The sequence below is a fragment of the Lolium rigidum genome, chromosome 6 (genome assembly GCF_022539505.1).
Source record: "Lolium rigidum isolate FL_2022 chromosome 6, APGP_CSIRO_Lrig_0.1, whole genome shotgun sequence".
Classification (NCBI taxonomy): Eukaryota; Viridiplantae; Streptophyta; class Magnoliopsida; order Poales; family Poaceae; genus Lolium; species Lolium rigidum.
The window spans coordinates 98,806,415-98,819,283 of NC_061513.1; the positions used below are offsets into that span (position 1 = coordinate 98,806,415).

A 12,869-nucleotide genomic window follows, 5' to 3' on the forward strand; every position below is an offset into this window, starting at 1 on the left:
CCCCAAAAAAAAAATAGAAGAAAAGATAACGTGGCAAGAAAATAAAAATGAGAAGAATAAAAGTGAGGGTACTGCAAAAATGAAATGAATCAAAAGTATATATGAGTATACGAGTTTAGTCTTCCAGGAAACTAAGACAAAATAAGTACAAGCAATGACTAATGGAGAGTTCTTATAAATTTACATATGACAAATATATATCTACTTCTTCTTTCCAAAACAACAACAGAAACGGACCTATGCCTCGCAAAAAAAGAAGAAAGGACTCCTATAAATGAACTACTATGAACCATAGAAAAGGATTTTAAAACAACACCAAAAAATAAATATAAACCTGAATCTTGTAGTTGACAACAACTGATTTATCCACATTGTTCCTTTTGCAGAAATAGATCTGGTTGGCAAACTGAATCCTGATATGAATAATATCTTCTTTGGAAAATAATGAGCATGTGTCCACCTCTGGTTTGAAAATCTCCATAAATTTCATAGTGAACACTCCGCAATCGTCACTACGAATAACACACATAAAAGCCAATGAAAAGTTCAGAAATATGTATTTAACAAATAAAAGAACAATCAGCAAGTTGAACCATTAAATGATATAGAAGTTGTAAACTTACGCGTTGGCTTGCTTTGGAACCTTTGCATACATTACTGAAAAGTTTTTGAATATATTCTCTTCAGTTTTGAATATAATTTGCCATAGTCTTACAAAGTTGTTGATCTAAAGATGAAAAAAGGGAGACAAGAAAGAAAAAGGTTGTCAAAAATTAGTGATACAGATTATACACGTAGCCTAAAAAGATGAGTTAAATGCAAAGATAAAGTAAAATAAAAACCCTACTTACAAGGACATTCTTGATTGAAGTGTGGAAATCATCATCTTTGTTATACGAGAGAATCAAGAAAAACGAACAACCTAAACTTGAAATCCACAGAGAATGTGAACCAATGACGTGAGCGGCATATTGGGAAAAAGAGCTAGAAAATCAAACAGATGGAAACACAAGTGAGAGTAGACTACAAAAAATGATGTTATTAAAAATGCTCAAATGGAAACAAGAATTATAAAAATACCCTGTCGGATAGCTCCAATCTTTTCCCTTTACTTGCTGATGCAGCACCAATAAAAGCTTTAGCAATTAATCCTAGCCGAACATCATTGTTATAGTCGAGGATATTTTCCTGAAATAAAAACACCAAAATGAAAAAATAGGGTAAGCTGGTCTAAGAGAAATGTAGTAAAACTGACATAACAAATGAAAAAATAAGGGATTGAAGATACTAACACCGATAAAGGAGAAGAAATGATGCCTCCCGCATTTACTAGGGTGATTATCCTCAAACAGTTTGCGACAAAAAACTGGAATCAAGAAGTTATCAACATGCCCTTCTCTTTGTAGAGATTGACCCAAGGATATGAAGCTACAGTGAACTTTGGAAAATTTCACACAGTACGACCTGAGAGAAAACCCCAGTAAAAACAACAAAATAAGCAAACCAATAAAAAAGATTTGAACTCCTAGCTGTATGACCTAAACAGAATTAACCACACAAGTGATAAAACAACATATATAATATGAGGGAAAAGGATAAGTACATACTTTTGAACTCCTTTTGTGTATGCCAATTCTACAATAGAACAGAAATTTTTGACATCAAGGTTTGAAACAGGGAAACGGCGATTCTGAAGCAAAGGGAGGACCAGAGGGTTTTTAGGCTGAAGGATGATAATATCATCTTTTGGGAGCTGTTCTTCGAGCAACATCTTGTGACAGATCAACATGATCATCGTTGCTATTATGAAAATTACTTTTAATTATAGGCTGCTCGATCATCTTTCTTTATGAACTTGTTATACAACTCATCACTTTCACTAGCAAGCTGAACTTGTCTCGCGCGGAAATCATTTGATCCATTAGAAACTTTTGAAGATTTCAAAATCTGTTACAAAAAGCATGGTACAAAAATGAAAAATCAGGAAACAAAACAAAGTAGAAAGTCGAAAAAATTATGTATACGACAATAAGTAAATCAATAGAAAAAGAGGATCAATATAAAAACATGAAAAAAGAAGAACATACATCTTTCGGAGAATTCTCATGTACAAGAATAGGAGCCCCTTTAGATCCACTTATAGTGCTGCTTCTATTACTATTCTTGTTTATCGTACCTCCTTGAGGCATCAGAAATGCAGACACATCCTATTAAAAAATAATTAGAATTTTTATTTGAGAGAATGTACCTACATATACTACTGACTCTAACATACAAGGACAAATAAGCAGACGCATCGTACAAAGGTATAGAAAAAACTTTACCTGCTCAACAAAAGCTTGCGAAAAATTAATCTTCGAAATAGGAGATGTGATATTGTTGTCGACCACAAAACCTCCAAAAGATATAGATTGCTGGACATTGCTGTTGTCATTATTGCTACCATGAATAACAAATGCTGAAGAATCTTTCACTCCAGTGGGATAGTTTTTCGACGATAGCAAAAACTGATCATTGTGCACTAAATGCGGGAACCTTGACATAACCTTTTTCGGAGGAAGCATTGTAGGAGCTACAAAACAGAAAATCGGTATGTTATCTACAAACAATAATTACTATATATCACATGATATTCCTATACAAAAAAGAAATGATGACACAAAACAATAGTAAGTACACAAAGTACCTGTACTGACAGTGGAAGCCTCAGCTGTCTTAGTCATCACAACTTCTGGACTTTCTGTTGAGGAAATGAATCAGAAGATAAGTTGATCAAAAATGTGCAAAAAGATTATTATTCACTTCATTGCACCTTAATACTTTAAGAAAAGCCGTCTAAAAAATAAAGCTACAACAAAGGGAAAAGAGAGTTACCAAAAATTTCAATAAAATTGTTCTTCATCTGAATTGCATCCTACCTGTTTGCAAGAATTCCTTTTGGTTAATGAAACCCAGATTGCTTGCTATGTCCAACTAATCTCGACAGAAAAAGAAGAAAAAAGACATATATAAGAAACACAAATGAAAGTAACAAAGCAAAGATAGAAAGGACACAATTAACATGAAGACAACCTTAGCTTCCGAACTGATTTGCTTGTTGCTGTCTAGAGATGCAGCGCCCTTGGATTTCACATTTTCACAGTTGGGTATGGCAGATGCTTCTTTAGTTTCAGAAGACTTCAACTTCATCAAGAAATCCAACACATTACTAACACACACCTCAGATTTGCATACGGGAGGATGTTTCGAAGTAATTGCAGATTGAAATGAATCGATTATGCCATCTATAATCTATAATAAAAGTAGAAAAAAAGACAAGAAATATAAGGCCGCAAAACCAAAATTCATATAAGAAATCTAATGAAACAGCAAAAAATTAGTTTGGAACGTTACCTTGCCCTCAAGTGTACTACCAAATCTCAAGTGCAAGCTGTTCTTGAAAGCCAAAGAAAAACAAGATATTTCGGAACACATGTGGGGAGCATCCTTAACACATTTCGAAACATCTTGCACCTCACCCTAGAAACCATACCGACAAAAAGAATCAAAACCATATGTATAATCCCGAGGACAATTGAATATAATCAAAACCATTTGCGAAGAAAAAAACATACTGTTAAAAAGACAATGAATATAATCAAACACACACCTCAGTATAGCAAGACGATAGGTTTTTCCTCAGATGTCTCTTCCCAAATATATTATTCTTTGTACGGTCTAAATCAGAGAAGAATTTTACCAGATTACCATTCCAGACAGAAATCCTCGGAACACTTTGATCAATAATTCTAGCCCCAAAATCCAAAGAATCAAGATAATACACCTGCAAAAAACATTTCATATTTACACACCATCCAAATAGAACAAAAAAATTGATGATAGCAAAGCATAAACAAATACTTCGAGTAATGAACTCACAGCAAGAATATAGTAGCAGAACTCAAAAACCTTTGGCTTCCTTCCTTTCAATTTACAAGACTTGTTGTATTTATATACTCCAGAGATAAGATGTTCAAAAACAAGGGCACACACATCAAAAGAACTTGCAGATTCGGAGTTGTTCGAGAATAGACAAGTAATCCGTGTTAGGGAGCTCATTGCTTGTAGGAAACAGAAAACACTTGAATGCAATAACCATAAAGCACACAAAAACTTCAGTGTCAGTCAAAACATCTTGAGACTTTAGCTTGTTGCCAAAGAAAGTGATGTGAGGCATCTCCGACAGTCCAAATAATTTCAAAATGAACTTGGCACCACCATCACTATCAGGCATAGGGACAGACCCAGAGTTTGGCAAACCAGTAACAAAATGAACTGAATCCTTGGAGATTGAGATAATCTTGGAATCATTTACAATTATCTGATGGGAGACATGGTCAACACGAGAACAGATCCAACGAACAAACGGAGAAGGAATCTCACATTTCTCAAGCAACAAAAGATGACCAAAACCAAAATTCCTTATGACCTCCTTACGACGAAAAGTCAATGATTTCGAAATGTCACAGAAGTACTTAATGGAATATGAAGTAAATGATTCTCTGCCAATAGAATGCTCTTTCAACCGTTTGTTCTGAAAAAAGGTAAAAGAAGGTTGTGAAAAAGAATTCAAAGTCTCACAAATATGATAGCATTCAAAATTCATATATAAAAGACGTCAAAAAACCTTAGAGAATAAGACAGACTCTTCGCAGAACTTGGAAAAGTCCCTCTTGAGAGATTTGATAGCCTATAGAAACATCAAGGAACAAGCAAAAAAAATAAGTATGATCAAAAATAAAACAAAAACTAAATAATTAGTTAAAAATGAACTAAAGAACCTCTTTGCGAAAAAACTGAAACAATGCATCATCCAAAACACTTTTCCTCCCTGGCTTTGCATTTTCCTTCCAAAGAAAAAGAAACAACAATGAATGAAAAACAAGTATATGCATATATAAACCATGAAAAAGCTGAAAGGTAAATGCACAGACAACTATCGTACTTTATCACTAGATGAAAAGCTATCCATATGTGACAACCCAAAATCAGCATCGTAATCACATGAACCAGTGCGATTTAAATTCCCAGACAAATCATCGCCGAAACTTCTTCCAGCTTCCCCACTACAAAGCAGAAAAAAGATAGTGTCAGAGGATCACAAACAAAAACGAATAGGAAAGATATAATCAAGATTCAGACTGATGTTGTGTTTGCTCTTGCTGGAAAACATCCAGAATTGCAGCAACGGATCAAAAATAAAGGAGTGTTCAAGAAAAAGCACCTGCATGCAGCAACTATGAATTACTCATACTGGTAAGTTTACATTGAACATAATATGACAACATGCAGCAAAATGAAAATGGTTTTCCAAGCTACATATTGCCAAACACTATGTAACTTACGCATACTCGCCTGCCATCATGGATAATACTAAAAACTACTAAATGAGATTCAGCTAAAAACTAATTTCTCTTGTATTATGGTTGTAGCCATGCAAAAGTAAGAAACACAAGCAATTTGGTGTGCTAAAAATGAGCTAACACTTCACACTTTGGCCAAATTAAAAAACATACGCGAGGAAGGGTTTGTACTTCAATGAGAACAGATCGGGATCCTTTAAATTAACAATCAGATAAACAGTGAAAATGCGTCTTTAAGAACACATATCAAACTTCGAAGTTAAGTAAGTCCACTTTTGAATTCATCGAACCACAGAGCTAACAAATCCAACCGCCTGCCATCATGGATAATACTAAAAACTACTAAATGAGATTCAGCTAAAAACTAATTTCTCTTGTATTATGGTTGTAGCCATGCAAAAGTAAGAAACACAAGCAATTTGGTGTGCTAAAAATGAGCTAACACTTCACACTTTGGCCAAATTAAAAAACATACGCGAGGAAGGGTTTGTACTTCAATGAGAACAGATCAGGATCCTTTAAATTAACAATCAGATAAACAGTGAAAATGCGTCTTTAAGAACACATATCAAACTTCGAAGTTAAGTAAGTCCACTTTTGAATTCATCGAACCACAGAGCTAACAAATCCAACCGAATGTCATTTTAAAATCGTCACATACTACTGTTATTGTTAAGGAAGTGAAAATTATGTCGTAACATGGATGGGCATATCCTACATATACACAATGGATCAATATAAAATACGATAACAAAGGCTACCACCCAAAAATGCAATTCGGCTACCAGGACATTTCTTGATAAGAAGTACTAGTACATGTGCAGCTAGGGTAAATCGACACACAAACACTGCCTAAGCTTCAGATTTTTCAAATATAAGAATTCTACGTAGACACTGCATTGTCTTCATATTCAAGGCTTGCTAACAGAAACGGAGTGGGCAACTCCTTTAGTACTGAAGTTATCCATTGCAGCTGCCAAGCCAGGCATCGAACATCACATGACTGATTTCATGAGAAGTAGCACAAAACTGAATTAAATCATAACACAGACACTACATAACAATTATTGGAAAAAGTTTTCTCCGTCTCAGTTTTTCCTTAGTATTCTCAATTATTGGAAAAAGTCAGTTTGCATTCCCATCATTGCCTCAGTGTTTCAGTTTGCATTCCTGGGCTCCCTATATTCCTTGCAGTCACTTGTCTCTCAGTCATTCAGTTTTTCATCTTTTTAGTCTTTCATCAGTTTAGTAAATTTTATCAGTCATGTCTTCAGTTTATCAGTCATGTCTTCAGTTTAGTTTGGCCCACTATACAGCTTGTTGTATTACTTTCAGTACTTTTTTCTTATTAGTTCAGTCTACTCTTTCACCTATAAGTCTTTCTGTTTAGTAAATTTTTGTCATTTTTGTCAGTGTTTCAGTTTTGCGGTTTGTTTTGTCAGTGTTTAAGTTTCTCATATGGCGGAGAACGGGAGAAGGCTACGGCGACACCGCATACTGCTCGGCCGGCGTCCAAGGAGCGGTGCTTCTCGAGACAGGGAGAGCGCCGATGGACAGCGATGTGACCCCGCAACCGGCGCTAGCAGCGATGGGGAGAGTCGCGGCTCGGATCCTCCCCGTCAAACGGGAAGAGGTCGGCGATTTGCGAGCGCGGAAGGTACGTGCATGGCCGGAAAGATGGGTATCACTCTTCCTTCTTCCTCTGTGCTCTTTTTTGCGCAGATTCTGTGTGTGTTGGCGTTGGATGGGTGGTATGTAGCCTATGAGCATGAGCCAGATTTGTATTCTATGTGTGTACTTTTCCAGCGTTTCTGATGGTTTGAGGTTGGATCAGATGTTAGTTGCTACTTTGTAGTTGGAGGGAGTGTGGCGGATGTAGTTGGAGTGGTCGATTTTGGCTGTTAGGCAGTTTTGTTCTGCATATTCAAGGATTGAATTAGGCAAGTGTGGGTTGGCGGAGCAGAGTAGCGTATGCTCCCGGAGGCCAACGGCCTGGACCAGGTGTAGGATCCTTAGTCCGTACCACTTGCTTATGCGGGGCAGGCAGCTTGTCTCTGTGCATGTTGATAGCTGCTTCGTATGTATGCATTGCAAATTTATTCACCGCCTTGAATTTGCATCTCTATTCCATTACGGTATGAAACCTAGGGTCTCGTCCAGTTTGATCCGTCAGTTTATCTCAATCTCTCAGGTCTCTCATAGATCTTGATTTCATCAGTTTATCAATTTTCATTTTCAACAGCTTTTTAATCAACGAGTCCATCTTATTAGCATTCTTTTCACTTAATCCTAATTAGTTCATTCCATTTATATTTCCTCAGCGCTCACGGTTTTGCAATACTTTGTTATCGGTATTGTTTCAGTTTTCTCAGCCTTCATTTATATCCGAACACCATGATATCTATCTCGGCTACTGTCATTTGTATAAGGGGACATTCTGTGAGTATAGATGCATTTGTGAGTTATTCAGTATTTTGATTGTGTTGTTTTGCAGGGAACTATAGCTAATTGAGTTATCTCCGTCAGACATGAATCAGGCGCCAACAACAGCCGCTTCACTCCTCCTCAAGGTACCTCTCTATCAGATGAGTCCTCTATCTCTTTCTCTCTTTTGTCACCATAGCTTTTTAGTTTGAGGCAAAGGCTATTTTTGGCTAACTGCACACATGGCATGCCATTTTGTTTTTGTAGTATCACACATGGAACCACATCTGATTGTACCTCAGGATTCCAGTAAGTTGTTTTAATGCAATAGAAGATAATGCAGGTTAGCGCCTAGTGGTGAGGGGGTGTGTGTAATGACTTTCTTTTCGTGTGTAGATTCAGGTTGAACTACTGGCTTGTGTATATTAATTCATTTTGCCAAAGCCCATGTAGATTGAAATACTGGTTAGTGTAGATTAATAATTCATTGACAATCCGCACACATTTTATCAAGTTTAGAGGGTTTTCTGTCTAGTTTTTATGTTGTCTGGTTTTTATCCATTTTTGTTCAGATTTTTCAGTATTATCAGGTTTTCATTTTTAGTTTATAAGGATCTCAGTTCTTATTCCTTAGTCGTCATTATTCTGTTCCTACAGCCGCAGTCGTTCATCTCCGTCAGGGCACCACTTGCATTTCCATTAGTTACTCAAACCCTCAGTATGCATTTGCTCTAAATATTTTTTAATCTCCCAGGCTGAATTCATGGGCACCCTGTATTTCCTCGTTGGCTGGTTCCATTCTGAACTGTCACTTGTCGCCATCCAGCATGAATCAGGCACCAACAGCAGCCTCTGAACTCCTCGAGGTACCTCTCTCTAATGTGTTTTGTCTCTCTGATTATGTCTAATTCTCATATATATTTTTGCGTAATTCATTCGTAGTAAATGCATTATATGAATATCTCAGTATGCATTTCCTTTTTTAACTCTGTATATTTTCCTCACTGTATAGATTCGCTTGTACGTAATGTTGTATCTACTCATCTTAGTCTGGGCATGAAATAAGTCTTTTTTCCTCACATGTCAAATTTGATTAGTACATAAGGCCATATCTACTCATCTCAGTGCGGGAATAAATCAGACGGACGTGACGCTAAGCACCTCTTTTTCTCTGTCTGGCATGAATCAACTGCCAACATCAGCAGCTGAGAATATCTGTCTCTTTAAGATTTGCATTATCTTTAACCACTGTATTCCTAGTTGTCAATATCCAATCTGACCTACTTGCTAAACTCTGGAGGTTTTTGTATCACATGCCAACACGAGCCAATGTACTAGTCGAATACATAAGGTATTCTATTGGCCTAGTCAATTAAATAGTGTTTTTTGGGTGATCAATAGTTGTCAGTCGCTGTAGGTAAGCAAGTTTTTTCCTGTTGGCATTTATCAAAGTTTTCCGATGCGCTGTGGCATGGGCATATTTGGCAGTAGGTGCATTGTGAAAGCGAATCAGGTATGCAACTGAGTTTCCTAATCTAGGTATGCAACTGCAGACATCGAATGAAAAACCTGATGCTAGCTTCCATGCGTTTTTATTCTACCTTTGTTGACAGTGATAATTTGTGTGATTCAGTTGATAGGGGAATCGACACCATAGAGTGCAGCAGAACTGATTGGTAAACAAAGGTAGAATAAAACTAATTGATGCACCCCCGACCTACGCCTGCAGTTGCTTTTTTTGTGTCCGCCCGTGTGACACTCCAGATGTTGCACGAATAGGCGCCATCACGATCCCATTGTAGTCTTACTCAAGGTAGCTATCTCTCCGATTCGGTAAGTGATTCTCTCTTACTTTCTCAGTAAGGTCAGTATGTTCAGTTTCTCAGTTTGTGATTCTCTCTTCTGTGCGTTAGAATTCAGTATTTGATTCACTCAATCACAGTTGCCATACGCTTAGGCATGCTAGGATTTTAGTTACCACATGTCTTATTAATTTATTTAGTTTATTGATTTCTCGTTTTTTGGCTCAATGTTCAGTTTTCCCAACAACATGTCAGTTAGCGGCAAACTGAGTACATGACACTTGGTTGATGAGTTCTTCCATCATTATGTAAAGCTTTTATCCTTGTCTACACTAAGTTTGTCTAGTTCCTTGTGTTAGCATCTATTGTTCCTGACCTTTGTTGATTGAGTGCAGGTGAATCTGAAGTATGAAGGCGATCGCCCAGTGGATCGTTCCATGACAATGATTGTGAAACCTGGCCCTGTTGTTGATTTCCTACTTGCCAAACAGAAGGTTGATCACCCGAACAAAATTGATTGGGGCAAGGTAAAATTGTTCTTCAACTTGCTCATGAAACATGTCGATCATGCTTTGTATTTATCTATATCTGTACCATGCTTGACTTTGTAGGCCAAGCGTGCACTCAAGAATTTAAGGATAAAAACAAGCCCAGCAAACACCGAGTACAAGATTGTTGGCTTCAGTGACCGCAAGTGTCATGAACAGATGTGAGTATTTTGTTTAAGTCATGACATCTCCTGATGTAGATTATCTTTTGAGCAATTAGATGTTCAGTGTTCTGTGCAGTATTCAAAACGACTTAGGAACAGTTCAAACAGTTGTACATCTACTGCCCAAAACACTTAGGGACAATTCAGAACATGCTGCCCTATTTTTTGTTGACAATAATTTTCAAAAACATACCTCAGACTGAATAGGATCTTGATTTGGAAGTTGAGTTTCTTGCTGAAGTTCTTTTCCTTTGTTCTTCCCCAGTGATTGCTCCTCTTTTTCCTCCATCAGTTGCTGATCCTGCTTTTGGATCTAGATCCACGAAGGAGCATGGACTCCCTGGAAGGGGGGTTTGGTTGAAGTGGTTGGAGCACGTGAAGTCCTTTTCTTGCTGGAGAAGAAGATCGAAAAGGTGGGATTCACGTGTTGGGCTGGGAGTTGTTACTGTAGCAGCACCTGGCATCAACTTACGATGTCTGGGCTTTTTTTACTGTACACTCGGATGAGTCCTTTTCGTTGCTTGGGATTTCTCTCATTTTACTTGTTGGGCTTTTTGATTCGTTCACTCATTGGCAAACGAACGAAAATTACATCGTAATCAAGTCAGCCCAGAAACTAAAATGTGTCTGTTTAGTTGGACTGAAACAGACAGTTTTACTGATATAATTTATTGTGTGCTCTAATATAATTTATTGTATGCTTTACTGATAATCTGTTCTACATAATTTTCTGCAGATAATCAATGCTGCCAGCGGGATGACAGACGCTCATTATCAATTTGATGAATCAATGTCATTACAGGTACAAACAATAAACAAAAATTAGAAAACATTTATATTATTTCATGAGAATTATGTATGCATAAAAACTAAATCTTCAAAATTCTTGCAGCAAGGATTCTCATACTTGGCTTTATTAAATGGAGATATTGAAGTGAACTACTCATCAAAAACGACAAATATGCAGGTGCTACAAGGAAATAAAGACATTATTATCTATATAAATCATGTTCCAAAAATGACAAAACAATTGCTTGCTTAACTAAAAATGTTACTACAGGGACACACATTTTTGGATGATGAAGGAACATCTGAGAGAGCAACAAATCCAGGCATGCAAAACAGCAATGAGCATGACGAAACTGAAGACAAACCATGGGAATCAAGCTTCTTTCACGACATGCAACTCGATGAGGTACAAGAATATCTTTAAAATAGTATATAGTATCAGTAAAAATAGGTACAACAAAAAATAAACATTGTGGACATACTTTCGTTTCTAGGTTTTCGATCAAGTCAATGAACAAGATGGGACAAATAAACAGGACTTTGACAATTCATGCAATCTCGAAGGAAAGAAGGCTACCAATGGTGAAGGTGACGATGCAAAAATACATGATTCTGAGAGATCAAGTCAAAATGGAGAAGAACAAAACAAAAACATCACTGAGGAAGATGTGGAGAGATTCCTAGAGAATGATGAGCAAGGAACAGATCAAAATAATGAAAAAGAAACTGAAAAAGGTTGTTCAACAATAATAGAAGACCTAATGCCAGTGAAGGGGATGGAATTCAAATCAAGGGACGAGGCACACAATTACTTGAACATGTATTCTTATGCTGCTGGATTTTCTATAGCAGTGGTCTCAGTGTATCGCACAACAAGCAAGAAGAGAAATAATGAGATAACAAGGGTGACAGTAAAATGCAGTAAACATGGACACAACACAGATGCTGAAAATGAACAGGTGGTGGCACAGAGACAAACAACGGTGTTTGTAAGGACTGATTGCAAGGTGGAGATGGTAATCAATGAGAAAAGGGGGGTTTGGATAATAACTAACCTCAAGCTTGATCACAATCATCCTCTTGAGCCAGGTGGTAGGTTCTTCCGGTCACATGTCTACATGACAAAAGAGGAGAAATCAATAATAAGACATATGAAGCAATGTAACATTCCAACAAGGAATATTGTTTCAGTCTTAGCACACATGAGAGGCGGAATGGAGCAGCTTCCATACAACAAGCGCAAAGTCTGTAACTATGCATCAAGTGTGACCGGGGAACTAAAACACAATGATCTCCAGGAGGTACTCGACATGGTTCAACAAAAAACAAGTCGAAGAACCTGGTTTTTACTACTCTCTCGACCTAGATGGAGAGAATAAGGTTAGAAGCATTTTACTGGTCGGATGCAAGGGCGAGCGATACTATGATCTATATGGAGATTGCATATGTTTTGACACTACATTCTTGACAAACAAATACAACTTGCCCTTTGCTCCATTTGTTGGCATATCACCACATGGAAAAACTTATTTGTTTGCTTGTGCATTCATCATAAATGAACAAGCAAATACATTTGAATGGTTGTTCAGACAGTTTCTAACAGCTATGGGTGGCAGACAGCCTCAATCAGTTATGACTGATCAGTGTAGGTCCATGGGCAGTGCGATTAAGCTTGTTTTCCCAAAAGCAACACACGGAAATTGTTTGTTCCATGTGAAGAAAAATTGCGATGACAAAAAT

General features: G+C 37.2%; 1 protein-coding gene and 1 long non-coding RNA gene across 2 annotated transcripts; both read right to left on the minus strand.

The window, feature by feature from the left end:
* Nucleotides 1-339: 339 nt before the first annotated feature.
* On the minus strand, nt 340-897 carry LOC124660228. The gene is made up of 3 exons (XR_006989822.1): nt 852-897; nt 624-727; nt 340-512 (listed from the first exon to the last, which is right to left on the minus strand). It is a non-coding gene; the product is annotated as an uncharacterized LOC124660228 (long non-coding RNA).
* Nucleotides 898-1,818: 921 nt separating this feature from the next.
* On the minus strand, nt 1,819-5,401 carry LOC124663017. The gene is made up of 14 exons (XM_047200780.1): nt 5,385-5,401; nt 4,985-5,105; nt 4,821-4,886; nt 4,667-4,729; nt 4,146-4,573; nt 3,919-4,042; nt 3,650-3,823; nt 3,394-3,519; nt 3,220-3,291; nt 3,087-3,120; nt 2,687-2,740; nt 2,325-2,572; nt 2,088-2,207; nt 1,819-1,947 (listed from the first exon to the last, which is right to left on the minus strand). Exons 1-14 carry the CDS (start codon nt 5,399-5,401, stop codon nt 1,819-1,821), a joined length of 1,776 nt encoding a protein of 591 aa, XP_047056736.1.
* Between the last annotated feature and the right edge of the window lie 7,468 nt (nt 5,402-12,869).